This window comes from Myiozetetes cayanensis, unplaced genomic scaffold (genome assembly GCF_022539395.1).
Source record: "Myiozetetes cayanensis isolate MyiCay16 unplaced genomic scaffold, myiCay2020 scf10, whole genome shotgun sequence".
Lineage (NCBI taxonomy): Eukaryota > Metazoa > Chordata > Aves > Passeriformes > Tyrannidae > Myiozetetes > Myiozetetes cayanensis.
Genome location: NW_026086605.1, coordinates 16,253,020 through 16,269,561, shown reverse-complemented (window position 1 = coordinate 16,269,561; position 16,542 = coordinate 16,253,020). Strand labels below are relative to the sequence as shown.

Genomic DNA, 16,542 nt, shown 5'->3' with positions numbered 1-16,542 from the left:
TGTTGGTACTTTATCTCATGTGACAATGCTATAAATATTCTCCCAGCATTACAGACCACAGATTATGAAAACATTCCATTTCACATAATGAAATGAATGTAATTTCAGTCATTACATGAGACAACTGGCTTCAGTGGCTTCTGTGACTGGAAATCAATGGATCACTTTATGCTGTAGTCTTTACACAACTGAATATAATTACTCAACTCATTTCTTTGATTCATATTGTCTAGCAAGTAAAACCTAGATCTCACACAGAAAATAACGCTTTGTTTTATGTTCACGCTTCTGTTCACTGAATTAGATCTTGAAATTAGTTGCAGCATTTCTCAGTTTTACACAGCAATTCACAAATTGTAACAGACATAGCTGAGCAAATAGCTACAGTTTTGATTTTAAACACTGCTATTCTTATGAAGTAGCAGGATATTATAGTGATGTTGACCAGACTTCTTTTAAAACACTCTGCCAGGTGTAACTATTTTTTAGCCTCATTTTTTTTATTATTTGTAATTGAACACGAGAGCTTAAATCAGACCAACATGCACTCTTCTCCAAAAAATCCTTAAAGTCAGCAATGCAAAAAAAAGATGGACAAGATAGATGAGACACAAATAGAAGAAAGGACAGGAACATGCAAAGAAATTAAGAAATTAATATCCGTATTTATAAAAATTTTGGCACATTTTAAATGCTTAATAGGGATAAGAGATTCATATACCCTTCCCCATCCACACTTGTGGTTCCCAAACACGCCTTCTTCTACTGTGTAGCCTGATTCTCTCTCTGTCCTTTACACAGCATACTGTGATATAAGCTCTACCCTGGAGATGGTAGCAAAACTGCAATGATATTTAATATTTAGTTGCTACAGTTTTTGTTTTGGTGTGGTTTTTTCCAGACATCAGCCTCAGCCTGCCTGGGCACATTAACTGAAACATGGCTATACTGCCTCCAGGGTCAACTCAAGTCTGAAAGCACCTCAGCTAGTTTCTCTCAGCCTGAGCTCTCATGGTCTCAAGAGTGAAGGTCCTTGTGATGCTCAGTTTCAGCATTCCACTCTGTATCCCCAGTACTGGCTGTGTTTAAGGAACATGAGGGGATATTAAAGTGCAGTTGACTCCAAGCTGATCTCCAAGACCAGACTGACCTGACAAGCAGCCCCTGTGTGATGTCTGGACCACCCTACCATCTGGGCTCTTGGAGGATTGATTAGCCCCAGCCTCGCACAAATGCCCAGACTGCCACATTCCACACTGCTCTGGAGGATCCACTGTAGACACATGCAGCCAACCTCAAAATCATTTGCTGTGAAGTGCAAAATGATCAATTTTGCACTCAACATAAATTTCTCTTCCATCAGTTCTTGGCACAGGAGATCTGTGTACCCTGCATTCACCCTTTTCCAGCCCTGTCCACACTCTCCAGCAGGCACCATTCCTGCTCTAGGAAAAGCAAGCAGCACCATGCTCACCACTGTGCAGCATGCTGCCACACAAACTGCCTTTTCCAGTTCTCTGCAAACAGGCACTCTGTATCTTCTCAGAGGGAAGAATTCACAGTTCTCTCTCCCCCGTTTGGCTAGCATCCGTGCTTTTTCACTTCTTTCAGACATCTCCAATCAGGGAATCATCAACACAGCTCCAAGATGAAGATACCCTTTCCCAGTGTGCCTCCTCCATTACCCAATTCGCTCTCTCCAGGCCCTGCACTTCTCTCCCCATCTCTCTCTCACGTTGCCCTCCTAACAGGAAAGGTTATGCAAAACGTTTTTTCCAACATGCAGGCTATGCTATTTGGCAGTATGTGGAACTGGAGGGAGAAGAAAAACCAAACCATTGAAGTCACGGCACATCAGAAATGCCCTGAACACTGTCACATCTCCAGGAGGAAGCTGACCAGGATGTTTCAGACCGCATCATTAAAGGCTGCATAGAGGAGCACTGCAACACCCACCCACGACACGATTTCCATCCCATTCCCAGCACCGAGCCTGGGGTATCGGCACACCCCACGGAGATGCCTCGTGTCCAAGCGCGGGGCAGGAAAGGCCGGCCCTGGATTACAGCGGGCGCCCCGAGCCTGGCCGAGCCCGGCCGCCCCGTCCTGAGGCCGCGCTCCTCGCCCCGCTGCTTCCCCGGCACACAATGCCCGGGAGCGGCCAGCCCAGGGCCGGGGCACGGCCGCCCCTCCGCTCGGCCCCCCTCCCCTGTCAGCGCCGCGGCGCGGGGTGACAGCCCCGCTCCCTGCCCGCGCCGCACCGGCCCCTTCCCTCCGCCCCGCCGGGCCCGGGGCGGGGCGGCGGTCGAGCCCCCGCGGAGCGACCCCGGGACTGCGCGTCCCCTCTGCGCCCGGAGCGGCCGCTCCCGCCGGCGGCGCTGCGGGCGGCCCCGCGCCCTCCCTGGGGAGCAGCTGTCAGAGAGCGCGGCCGGGCCGGGCCGCGGCTCCCCGGGCCAGCGGGCGGGCAAAGCGAGGGAGCTTCGCCCGGCGGCGGCGGCACCGCGGCCCCCGCGCCCCGCACCTCAGGGTGGGTCCCACGCAGGCCGTGTCGGTGCTCTCGATCTCCTGCAGGATCCGATCATGCTCGGGGAGACTCTCCGCCATCTTGGATGGGAGGGACCCGGCGGCCGCGCCGCGGCGGGAGGTGCCGGGGAGGGACCTGGGGAGGGAGGAGCGGCCGCGGAGCCCGGAGGTGGGAGCCGCCGGGGAGGGTTTCCCGGCGCGGAGGGGGCGCAGGCAGCGGTGAGGACAGGTGGGAAGGGGCTGGTAAGGACAAGCGGGTTGCACCGGCGCGGTTCGTCCCAGCTCGGCGGTGCCCCGCGGCTCCTGTCAGGGGAAGGGCCCCGGGAGCCCGGCAAAGCCCGTCCGTCCCCCGGGCATCTCCGAGCGCTGGAGTCCGGCAGAGACCGCGGGCAGCTGCGTCTGCCCGGCGCCACCCGCTCCGACCCGCTCAGCGCCCTGTGACAAGACCAGGGACACCCAAAATCCGGCCCCTGTCCCGGCTGCGCTCCGGACGGGCCGCCCGCCCGCCCGCCGTGGGCACCGCGCTGCAGGGACACCTTGGAGGCTTATAGGGTCAAACCTGGCCCTTTCCTCTGGGATAGTTCTGTTTTGTTTCATGGTATGGTCTTGTTTTATTGTTATTGTTATTATTATTTGTTTAGTTTGTTTTGATTTAAGCGTTCCTGCACACGCGGGCCGTGCCCGTGCCTGTCCCTGCAGGAGGCGGCAGTCAGGGCCGGCGGCACCGACCCCTGAGACGGAGGCTCTGCGGGGGTTTCTGCATTCAGGCTATGTCACAGACTTGATTCCTTCCATTCTTTAGATTATAGAAACTTGGGAGTCGGGGTAAAAATAAAACAACAACAAAAAGGTGCACATTTTGGCGCGTTGGCTTGCTGTGCGTCACTAGAAATTGACATAATGTTTCCTAGTGCTTCGTTTTTCAGTAAAGGAGAAATAGCCTATCTTCTATTTAAATTATATACTTTGTGGTCTGTGGCCAAAGATGAACTAGTCCTGGGGTTTTGCATGCTCAGGAGACAGGATACACCTGCTTTCTGGGCAAAGTTATCTGTACACAAGTGGGAAGCCCATGCAAAAAAAAATAGGCCAGATGTGTAAAACTTCAGGGTGATGTGTAGTTACTTTTTCCAATGAGGAACTAACAGCAATTCTCAACTGTGAATGCATCAAGGTCTACAACAGCATTTGGCACCCTTCCAGTTACTGTAATCAAACTTATCATCTCTCCTGCCCTGGTGCAACTACACCTGTACACAAGTTAGTAAATGGCACTGAAGACTGCACGTCTTGTCTGTGCTTGTGGCTTTATCATATTCAGTGTTGATTCAGATGAATTTATTGATGACACCTACTAAATCAACAGGGATATTCCAAATGTAGACAAGTGCCTACAAAGCGCATGATGCAAAAAGAAAATAGGAAAAATCCTACAAGCTACCGCCACAGTAGTAATTCCTTCCAGAAATCATTCAAATGCAGTAACAGGCTTCCCACGTTCTTATTTTTCCCATCACCAAAGTACTGAATAATAGATTGACACATTTTTTCAGGGTAAATTAAATTTTCTTTTTTTATCCTGATAGTAACTGCAACCTGATGCGTATAGTGCCAGGCAGGCTATTTTTAAAACTCTTCTACAGATACTGACATTATTCTTAGACATATAACATCATAATCTTTTGTGTATTACTTTTTTAGGGACAAATATGCAGAGGAAATTTTTTCAGTTGCACTTTTACCATGAAACAGTTTCTATAAGCTGCAAATGGAAAAAAAATCTTCAGATATTTAGGAATATCAGTGCTAAAACCTTAAGTAGTTGTGTCTTTAGTGATTAGAAGAACTTGCATTTCTTAAAAATGTAAGAATAAGAAGCAATTAATTCTTTAAAAATTTAGCTGTTAACATCAAATTAAAAACACTGCTGCACAAAATTTCCCCTTGTTTTTATTTTTAACAGTAATTTCTTTCTGCACAGCAAATCCGCAGCCAGTCATCAGTAACAGATTGCTTTGCCCTGGTGAAAAGAAAGAGCTGAGTAGCTGACCTTGGTTTGTATTTTTTCATTTAGAGCCAATCACATTGAAATTAAACCCAACTGTCCTGTAGGCTTCAGGGTCAGGAAAACCAAGTTTCTAATCTATTGGACTGAATAAAAGCACAGGTATAGAATGGAACATATCCATCATGAAGAGTATAGTATTATCAAAAAGAAGCATACCTTAGTGTGGTTCCAAGAGGCAGCTCAAAGGACTGGATCTCAGCAAGGGCATTTTCATATATCTGATCTTTGTTTTCTTCTAGATACAATTCTGACAGATTTGACTTGCTTTTTCTTGCCATAGATTAGCATAAAACTAACTTTAAGAGAGGACTTTTATTCTGATTATAGTTGACTAAGTGACTCTGTAGTCAGCAAAACCAGTCATGAAAAAGGAGATCCTGCGCTAGCCTCGTGACTCCTGAGGACTTTGTGTCCAAGAATGGTGCACAGCTGCTGTTTTCCTGTCTGCTGCTAACATTTGCCTCATATGCAGTACCCAGGCCTCACACAGTCTTTGTTCTGTGTGCATCCAGTTTCTTTATCTTAACAGGAAATTTTCTGCCAAAATAATATTTTTACATCTTTAAAATAGCTCATCATTAATAAATAATTGGCCTGAAATCTGGTAATTTTAAAAACACAATTTTAAAGTGGTTTCAGACACTAGACATCAATGCTTAATTTCCCTGTTAGGTTTTATGAGATTAAAAGCGATATTTTAAAAAATATTGTGGTTTTCCTTTTGCTTGTATAAAAAGCCTGCTTGCACAAGGAATTAGCTGGATTTATGAAACAAGGTTATGGACCTTGTAAAGCAGATAAGAAAAGCAGAGAAACTTCTATGTTTTCATATTTTTCCTTTGCAGCATTAGTAAACATATATATATATATATATGTATATTACTTATAATTAAAAAAATTTGCAAAAAATGCTCTTTGATAACTGTGTTTTTTTCTAAGTGTGCAGTAAAAAAAGCTGTTACTATTACCTGCATGGAAAAAAAATGGATAAGCAAATGCTGAGAGCAGTGCTGTCAAGTTGTTGTCACTATGATGAAGGCAAACAAAATACACAACTGCTATGAATATGAATTACTTTAAAATTTAAGGCAGTTACTTCAAACACGAGGGTTCTGGATCTTTCAATTCAAACAACTTTTTAGAAGCCTTATTCAATACTATTTGGATAATGAAACAATATATTTGGCTATTTTAAATATTTCAAGGGTTTTAATCAAAATTTGTTTCCTATTTCAGTACTGCTCCTGAAAAAAATAATGAGAGTCCTGGTCATGGTGCAGTCAACTATAAAGTGCAGGAAAACAGAGATTACTCATTTCTGACCAGGGTGATATATTGTTTATTCACCTCTCTGTGCCCAGTGGGAACACTGGGGAGATGAGTTTACGTCAGTAGTAATGGGAAAGGACTCTAAAGGCTCTAATGAGTTAAGACTACATACAAATGTCCAACATGTTCCACTGAACAAGCTGTTTTAACGGCCTGTTTATTTTTAAACCAAAAGTAAGCAATTGCTCTGATAGCATTAATAACCAATACATTTCCTGCTTTCACATTCTAAACAGAGTTGTGAGTAATTTTTACATTTTTCACAAGAAATTTGAGCCTGTGATTGACCCATCCAGCCACTGGATGTCACACAAATGCAGATAAAAGGATATTGTAACTACTCGTTCTTATCTTAACAGTTACCAGACTTGGTATTAATTTAACAATTATCAGGTGACACTGTGAAAGTAAACTGCAAAAATTATTACAGTAAGCTTAAGCTTGTTCACGTGGTAGAAGACAGTACATCTACTGCCACTGTGGCAGAGCACAGGCAGGCCAGGTAAATCAGAGAAGCCTTGGACATCTGCACCCAGCCATCACACACCATGCCTTGCAATAAAAATGGAATGACCATTTATACAAAGAGCCTTTATGATTTTAAATTAGTTCAGTACTTAGAGAAACTTTGGGTACTTCATTCTTTCCCCAAAATTTAAATAGAAGCTTGCTTTAGGAAATCAACCAAAATAAACAGGACTCTGAATCCCTTGTGCAAATGTTCTTGTTGGTATCACAGCTGCCTGGAAATAAATATGTTTAGTAAGAAAGCAAAACAATATAAAAAGAAGCAAACAAATACAAAGGTGAATGACCAAGACATAGGCAGGTGTTACACTCTCTTGGTTTGTGGCAGTGGGTGTTGAAGTACCTTGATTCTCTGCACAGGATTAGACCAAAGAGCACCGGGCCTGGCTGCTTGGCTCTCCAGAGTGATTTACACCCACACTGAACCTGTCTGTGACCATGACATGTAGAGAAGGATCTAACACATGGTGGTGGATCTGTGTCTGACCTCAGATCCGTGGGCAGGAGCACATTAACACCTACCAAAAGCCCTTTCCGCTGCAGGTGACCCTGCTTCCTCCCTGTGCTGTCTCTCCAACCTGTGCTCCCCTTCTCCACTTCCATCTTCTGGTCTTTCCCACCTCCTCCATACCCCTGTGCTGATTAGATGTGCCCAAAGTCTACATCTTTCAATCATATGTGAGCTTTTGCTTTTCCCAGCTGAGTTCAGGGCCACTCTCAAAAAGCTTTAGGGGACTGCCTTGTCCAAGGAAATAAAGGTTTTTGGCAAAAAGACAAAAGGACAAATTCAGTACAGTTACATGACATCAGCTTCTGGCAGAATAGTATCTTTACTTCACAGCTATACATAACATACTCAGAGGCTGCAGCTAAACTGATTGTCAGCAAAGCCAATGCTAAATATTTAATTATATATTTTTTAAAAAAATTATGGTACTCCCTATGCATAAAAGGAGAGCAGCAGTTATAATTTTTGAGGTATCACACTTATACTAGTTGAGATTTAACCAGATCAAGAAGCCTGAAAAAGTATTAATCTGCTAGAAGTCCCTGGCAGAAAAGGGAAGGTGTTTTCTATGCTGGTTAAGTTCCCGCTATTTCTGTGGAGGAAGTGTTTAATTGTCTGGACAGGCAGAAACTTCAGGCCCTGTAAAGACAGCTGCTGCCATTTCTCCAACCATCCTGAGATTTCCTTTTGACAAAATAAGCCAAAGCATCTATTTCTTGCTGAAGGTGTAAAAGTGGTTCACAGCTCTGTGTAGAATAAGAGGGGAAATTGAGGCAAATAACAAGATTGTGAAGCAGGAAGCAGAGGCTTATCTGGAGCAAAACCACTTTCACCACGTCCTTTTTCCCTTTCCTCCCATACTACTTACTCTTCCCCAACCCTAATGGGATACCAGAGAGCCAAGAACTGCTGGTTTAAATCTTGCCTGCCTGTGCTAATACTTTAGAAACACATTCTACCCACATCACCATTACTTAAAGTGTAGCATATGCTGTAGTATAGAATCCCTACTGGGTATGCAATTCCAGCGTAGATTACTTTTTTAAAAAATTGCCAATACAAGATTAGCAGCATCAAGTTTTTTTAATTTTCTTTCCCAGTTGGATTGGAATCCATTTTGAATGATTCATGGAAAAGAAGGAAGGGTGAAAATGTCCACCCTCAAATGGAATTACTATAGATAATTTTTTCATGCAATGCCATGTATAACAAATTACTTCATTGGTCATTGCCCAGATATCTCCTCTTTACATCCCTTCACAAGGACAACAATGGCATTAGTCATTTCTCTGGCATCTCCCGCTCTGGTACTGCCTCCTTTCCTGGGCTCATCCCCAAACTGGACCCTTGAAAACCAGCTCATTCTCCTTAGAAACTGCACTGGCTGCTCCCATTTCCCCTGTGCCTGCTTTTCTGATGCCCAGACCCATTTCTGTCTGCCTCTCAGATGAAGCATAGTGGCAACAACCCTGTCAAATGGTTCCTGGAGAAAACAGGCAGATAAGGAGAAGATGGAATTACTGCTCCCATTTTTTTCCTTGGTGCAGATGTGCTTTAAGAAATTTTATTTAATCTGTAACCTGAACAGCTACCTGAGCTTCTTGACGAATACTGCCACTGGAGATTTACCAGAAGTAGGAAGGGAGATCTGACTTGTTTCTCACTCATCTTTCTACCCACCTACCCACCCACCCTCTGAAGAACTATAATCAACAACATCTACTTCCCTGTATCTCAGCATCAACAGTACAGCTGCACCTAGCTCAGCCTGGCCCATTTGATCACAACAGAATTATTTGTCTCAAATATACCACTGAAAGTTTGCAGGGGAAAGCTTAGGCTTGTATAGCTCAAGGTTATGCCATCAGGAATTAAGTACCTTTGCCCAAGCAAATACAACAAGAGTAGCTACACGGGAACAGATGATTCAGTGTGACCTATGCAGTAATAACCTGTGTACAACACAGGCTGGGATGAATGGAGTACTTAGGCAGTATCAGTTTCAGCTGGGAGAAACATATTTAAGACAGCAATCTTTGCTCTGTAAAAAAAGAGACTTCTAGCACTTTGCTAGGCCTCTTCGTTCATTATACACAAAAAATTTATTCTCAGCATTTTTCATTTTTTGAGGTAAAACCATGCAATTGTGTACAAAATAGGAGTATAAGAATAAATTTAATAAAAGGTATAGTGGTTACCTACCTTCTTGTGCTTTGATCTTGTAATATACTGCTTTTTCAGAATGAATGCATCTTGGACACATTAATAAATTTGATATTAACCTTTAGAAACTGTAATAAAATCCTTACCAGATTAGGTAGAAGGCCCCTGTGTATGATTCACAGCCATTTGTTACAAATTAATACGTTTTTAATTGTCCCAAATGCACTTCAGTATGGTACAGGTTTGCAGGAGAAACTGTGCTTTAAGTTATTGCATATAACATTTTTATTTCTATTTTAAAATCATATTTATTGTTAGGTATTACATACACACCATAAGCCAAGGGAAAGATGTTAGGAATTGTTTTAGTGCTCAACGCACTACCATGACTAAAAATCTTGAACTGAACTGCACCTGTCTCTCCAAAAGCTACTCCAAAAGACATCTCCTTAGCATGCATCTGATAAAATGTATTCTCTTAAGGCTGCTGATTTCCTGATCACTCCCACACTGACAGTGTATTAGATAGCAGTAGTGAAATTACCTTGGTTTTCTTTCAGAGCATTTAGGTGAATTATGCTTCCTGAATTGTAATCAAAATCCATAAATACATTGGTTTTTGTTTTAATTATACTGGATTTAAGAATTGGACAGTGTATATAACAATCTCCACCAAAATATTGAGGAAACAAAGTTCTATTGCACATTTACACCTGCTTTTTTATAGTAAATTGCTCAAAACAATACACATCTCTCCCATTAGGAAGGCAGTGTATCACTAACCACTTCCGAAATTTCACTGACATCTTACAAGTGCCTAAAACTATCTGAAGAGATCGTCAGCTGGTGCTGATGTTATCCATGTACAAGTCAATAAAGGAATCGAGACTACTGGCTGCACAGCAGCACTTCTTTCTGACAGCAGTGGGAACAAGAGGAGAGTCACTGTCCTCGTACATTTATACAGTGCTCAGTGCCACTGAGGAACAAGTACCATTGTAACATACAAACCATGAAATAACGCTCAGCCCCAGTTTTGAGCACATGCAAAAAAGTCATTAATAGGTCAGACTAAACAAATACATCTATTTTTAATACAGCATTTGAAATTCCTATTTGAGGGAGGCACTGTTTAATAACACTGGATAATAGGCTACAAACTAACATCTTCATCATTCTACAGAACAAAACAGTGATGCATAAAAAAATTTTTTTCTCTGCTTACTAGTGCTTTTAAGTAACAGGTATCGATTAAAACCTTGAGTCAAGGATGTGCCTTGGGAGCCTGAGGGCTTTGCATCCTTGTAGGCAGTGAGGAGCTATATTCTGCAAGAGGAGGGCTTTTTTTTTCTCCCCACCTTTAAGAGCACCCAGTCTTAGCCACAGCATTTAAATTCATTATGTAACCCAGAAGAACTTTCCAGAGAAAACAGCCCCTGTTCCAGCTTGGGGTATGAGCAATTCAGAAATTAAAATTACTTTTGAGGTTAGGACAAGTGTATGGACCTCTGATTGGTGATGGACAAGTGATCTCAGCTTGATGAGTTGCCCTGTTCCCTGAGCTGCAGTGAATGACATACACTGTGCCCAGTCTGAGTCTGTCCTCATTGCAGACTGAAACCCTTTAATTTAAACCACCACAAACAACCCAGTCAGAAGTCTGATCATTTTTGTCATGGCCTATATTCTTTAAAAGCGTTAGGGGAAAAAAAAATCCCTTGTCTGAATGTAAGCTTGAGTGACTTTAGCTAGAAATTAATTAAACTAAATATCTCCATAGGCATTTTCAGTCTCTGAGGCTCTTACTTCAGCTTAGTTAGAACTCCACCTAATTGACTTCAGTGAAATAACTCTGCCTTTAAAAAGGAATACTATCAGCTTTATGCACCAGTTTTGTGCAGGTCAGGCTTTATGCTTCTGCTACGTTCTCCACTCATGCTTCACTGAAGTTTGCAAGAGGGGACAGTTAACATTAGCTTACCACTCCACCATGGCTGGTATTTTAATTGTCCTGCTAGTCAGGTCTGGCCAGAGGAAATCTTCAGAATTCATTTTGCTGAAGAGCCCACGCCTAACTATCTAGTTGTCTTAACAACAATGAGAAAATTTAGAGGAAGTACCTCGACTACCTCCTGCTTAGATAAACTGGGGTTTATTACTGTGAAAGGAAAAAACAAACAAACAAACAAAAAAACCAAAACACAAATAAAAATAATAAACCCCCCAACATTGCCAAATAGTACTATACTTCAAATGAAAATCTCTTTTCCAGTAAATGAATGCAGGAATCATTATTTACAGGATCTCACCACACTAGCTGCTTCTTTGTAATATTTCCTACCTATATTCAATTAACACTGCACGTTAGACCTTGTAAATCAACACTAACAGCTCCGAAAGGAACTTCTTGTTTTTTGAGAACATTCCAGTCCACAAACACTTTTTCCAGTGAAAACTGAACAATTACAATAAGGCTCTGTTTTGGTAAGAAAATAGGAAATGATGCTAAACAAAAGGGAATGTTTATTTAGAAATTCCAAGGCCATTAATTTATGTTAAGAAACTGTTTGTGCTCAGAGACTATAATCAAAAGGTGATGTGAAACATTGATCACAAAAGGACTTCATAGATAAGGAGCAAGTGCAGTGCTGGGTGATTGTATTATATATTAACAACTTTCATGAGCAGCTTTTGCTGATTCATTTGGCAGGAAGTGAGCTGCCAGGAGAGATTTCTAGGGGAGGAACAATCAACAATATTTTCATATAAAATAACCTCCACTTACTGCATTGTTCTCACAACATTTGATAATGAATGTTTTCCTGTTCAAGAAAAAAAAAAGAAAAAGCATAAATCACAAAAAAACAAAGGCAGATCTGGTTTAGCGTTACACTGCTATAAATACGCACACATTCCAGCAAAGTAAGGGAAGGGTCTGATCAATTAAAAAATTGTAAAGCTGGTAAGTACTTCCTGGGAAATTGCTATACGGTAAATGCTATTCCTTTTGGAGGAAAAAAGTTGCGCCTTTGCCTTCTTGGTAGGAAGCTCACTGGCCGTGGCAGAGCTGGGATTTCCTCCAGAAAGCAGGACTCGGTTTCCATGCAGGAGACCAAGGCCTCCACAGACACCAATACTGGGCCACACTGGGGAGCTGTTACAAGTGACAGGAGAGCTCAATGCTTTAAAAATTGAAACTGAATCACTGCAGGCAGGCCCAACACAACACACCCACACCCCAGGACGCGGATGTCACCACGCCAGCCCCAAGCCTGCCAGAGCACTCACAGCGCTCCCCTACAAGCAAGTCAGGTACAAGAGTAGGTACAAGTTCCTGCTGCTCCAGCAGGGCAAGGGGAGTTTGGTGGGGCTGTGTTATATATGTATTGCACTATAACTAGTCCACAGAGGGGGAACCTGGTAAGTCTATGAGTCCTGGGCCATCTGGCCTGTGCCAAGGATGCTGTGCCCACAATGCCACCAGGCATCATTCAGCTTTCTTAAACTCTTTCACGGCTACCACTGTTACAAATAGAGAGAAAAATTACAAATGCCGATAACTAATCTCAGTTATAGCTTGGTCTGTGATGGGACTGCCATCCAGTCATTCCAAATGCATCCACAATGCATTTGGAAGTACGTGGTGCAGGACAGAAGATGGGAGAGAGAACATCTACCAAGGAGCCCAGGAGAGTAAAAGATGCTGCAATTATTTTAGAGACACTTGGTTTAGGTTCAGCTCTAACTGGATACTGGTCAGATGTTATTCATGACTAGTTGTGTAGTTCTTTAACACAGACTTTCCTGTTATAATTTTTTCTACAATACTTGTGAGCAGCAAACAGAGGCAGATTTAGGAAATAATCTATTAGAATGACAAACAAAGGCTTTAAAGAAATCAAGAAGGAAAAAAACAGAAGCCAAATAAGTCAGCAGTTGTGAGTTTTCATTGATCATAGACTTGGAAGGCTCTGGTTCTTCATATTTTTTTTTTTCATTATAAAACATGTAGCTATTCTCTGATTCAGGAAATAGTAATTAGGCAACTATGGAAAGGAAAGGCAACTAGCGCAAAGGAAAAGTACTGTGTAAATCAACTGTCATGAAATTCCACTAATTTTACCACAACTGACCACCAGAAAAAGTACTGATTATCAAAATCCTGTTAGTCAAACATACAAAAAATATTTTAAAGTAAGTATTTTGAGATTTTTTTAATTATAATATCTTGAAATGTTGTGATCAGTCAGCAAAATCAATTAGCATAACTGGAGCCTGAAATCAAGACAGAGTTTGTATAATGTAAATTCAGACTTCAGAAAATGTTTTAAAATATCAGACACTGATGCCAAATAAATACTCACACTCTCGCCTTTACTGGTTGATCTCATCCTGACAACACAGATATCACATCTCTCAATAACAATCCATTATGAGATTTAGGCTGTCCTGATAATGTAACTCATCTGAGGTACAACTCAACAACAAGCAGCTATAATCTGCTCATCAAGCACTACAAGAAAGACAAGCTTACATAATTAGTCATGGCAAAACACAGATAGTGGGAATGTCAGAAATTCCTGACTTAATCATTGTTAATAACATAAAATATTTGAAATCATTTACACATTGTAGCTTACCAAGACAATAAGGACACTATAAAAAAATTTTAAAATTGTAGAACAACAAATTGCATTCAACAATGTAAGCAGATTTTAGTAATTGAAACATGTATTATTTAAAGTCCAAATGATGATTTAAATTTTATCCTCCTTTGCATATGGCAATCTACCTGAGACACTGAGAGGCATCAAAAAGATCTCAGGAAATATTATCCATTTAGTGGAATTAATTAACAACAAATGCAGAGATTAAACACAGCTTATCTCCAATTACCAGGAAAGACAGTAAAGAATATCTGGGTCATGTTAAGAATAAAACAAAAGCATTTTTCACATCAGGCTTTACATTAACCAGCAAGAGGAATGCACTGAAAAGGTTAGGATGGATTAATTCCTCTGTTCATTAGGCAGAGAGGTACGTTTATAAGACAAACCAATAAAAAGCACATGCAAGATGCAATCTGTGGAAAAACATGTAATAGAGAACTATATATAGTATATAGAATATGTACATGGAATATAGTATATGTATATAGAATAGCAGTAGTGAAGGATGCAGATTTGCACTGCACGTAGAGATTCTAAAGATGTTAAAAAGCAAACAATTAGAAGAATTGCTAATGATAACTTAAAGGACGTTTTTATTTTCTCTTACTTCATTACTAGTAGAAGAAACAGTCCTGCAGTCAGATGGTTCTATTATTTATTTAAACAATTGGCAAGCTGAAATAAATGATTTAATGTATTTATATGCTCATATATACATAAGTTGTATGTTGGCCGTTTCCTGCCACCCTTCTCCCCCGTAAGCTTTATAGTTTCCTTTGCCTCTTAAAGGCAATGTATCATTTTCAAAGGTTATGATCTCAACAGTGTAAATTTTGTCACTTGAAATGCAGCATATAACATTGTCCCCCATGTCTGCTTCCAAAGGGGAAAAGTTGCTTGACAGAGACACAAAGCAATTAAGGCTTCAGGTTTGGGGGGGGGGTTTAATGCTTTGGCTGCAAACTTTCAAAAGGCACAAAGGTGTTTTCCTTGCCCGAGACAAGCAATTGACGGACTCGGAGCCCACCACAGACCACTGGCCAGACACAATGGGAAGGAAAACCAGCCTTAACTCTGAATTTTCCTGTGTGTTTAAATCAGACACTTGGTGATTTTTTTTTTTTTTTTTAATGTAGGGTTTGAGTTTGAATAGTACTTTAAGCACTAAACTGTCTCCTTAATGTTTGGAGGGGATTAAGTTCAGAGTTCATTGTGCTGTCTGTCATTTTAAAAAGATTAGATAGTTCAGTTCGGCTCCTACTGGGTACGTTAAAGTCTCTGTATTTATTGACTGTCTGGAGTCATTATCAAAGCTTCTAAAACCAATCGACACCTTGTAAACAAAAGTCCCATTATTTTAGTGATCCTGATAAGATTTACATGATATCCACATTTTTTTTTATGCTTGATTGAACTGTTAGAGATATTCATACTCTAATAGGTTATGTGTGAAAAAATATTACAAATTCAATTAAGAAATTAAGCTTAAGAATTTAAGAAACTGGTTTGGAAAACACAAATTAATGTAACCCATCCTGATCTGTGTCAGATATAATTTGTAGTTTTGGGTTTGGATCAGGACAATTCTGAAAGGTTTCAAATATTCTTCCAGGAAAAAAAGATCCTTTCATAGGAAGGAAATGATATTTTAAACCTGGGGAACTTTCTGGTGACTATTAGTAAATGGAGAAACAGTATCACATGGAGGAGTATGACATATTAAAATAGTAGTAGGAAAGCTGTACACCACTAGAACATTACTATGTAATTGTTAAATTGTATGAATTATTTATCTTTCAAATAAGCAAACAAAAATCAAGTCGAATTAGGGGCCCAGACTTCAAAGAATCATTCTCAAGAAATCACTGAAGGGTTTTGGTTGGTTTATAAAGTGGCAAATCTAAATTACAGGGCTGTCAATTGAACAATCACATTATAAATATCACTGACATAAGCCATCCCATTTCTGGTGCCCCAGGACTTGTATTTGTAAGTCAGAGGATGTAAACACAGAAATGCATTATAGTGTATTTCTGAAATAGAATTATGTATTTCACTGTAATTATGTAGAAGATGGGTTATAAAATCATAAAGTATAACTGACAGTCTAAGCAAGTTCAATTGGATTTGAAAACTTTGGCATAAATTTTACAACCCTGTTGTGATGGCAATATTTTTTTCATATGATCATATAAGGAGGAAAGTTGAGGTACTCCAGGAGAGGCAAGAGCTTTTCTTAGACCTGATGATATAGTTGGTTTAAAAAAAAAAAGTTTCTGAATACCCAACTTATGCTGAGCATATCATGTAAGGCTCTGACATAAACTGGTTTTACAGAAAGCCTGTTCCTGATGAACTTCAGCTCACATTGTGCAACAAGTCATTTTTTCCTTCTACTGAACTTTTGTTTGCTGACATTTGATAAATACTCGCTACTGCAGATGTTAATCAAATGGTGTTAATAAATCAAATCAGTTTGCTAAAACCTGGTATGTTGACAGTGCCAAGGTATCCTGTAATCTATGACAAAAGGATCAATAGCAGCTCATGAAAACATTACCACTGTGGAACAATATTGATTTTTGTCTTAGAAATACTTACTTAGCTCCTGGACCAAATCATTAAAATCAATGGAAAGTCCTCCATTGACTTCACTGGGCTTTGGGTCAGGTATTTAGACTGACAATTTTTGATTCAGGTACTGGTTTTAAGTTTGCAGGTGTAGAGCAGAATGGGGTCCTGATCCTTAATGG

General features: G+C 40.8%; 1 protein-coding gene across 5 annotated transcripts in view; it reads right to left on the bottom strand.

Annotated features, from left to right (window-relative positions):
* Positions 1–4,912, bottom strand: part of EXOC6 (exocyst complex component 6) — an 87,678-nt gene extending 82,766 nt beyond the window's left edge. For 2 of the 5 annotated variants that reach the window (XM_050335053.1, XM_050335061.1), the window contains exon 1: positions 2,522–2,639. In XM_050335053.1, coding sequence (XP_050191010.1) covers positions 2,522–2,604 — 83 coding nt within the window. In that variant the 5' untranslated portion in view covers positions 2,605–2,639. Of the gene's footprint in view, positions 1–2,521; positions 2,640–4,747 lie in introns of those variants that run through there. The other 3 variants (XM_050335071.1, XM_050335042.1, XM_050335031.1) reach the window with 3 other exon arrangements.
* Positions 4,913–16,542: the final 11,630 nt, after the last annotated feature.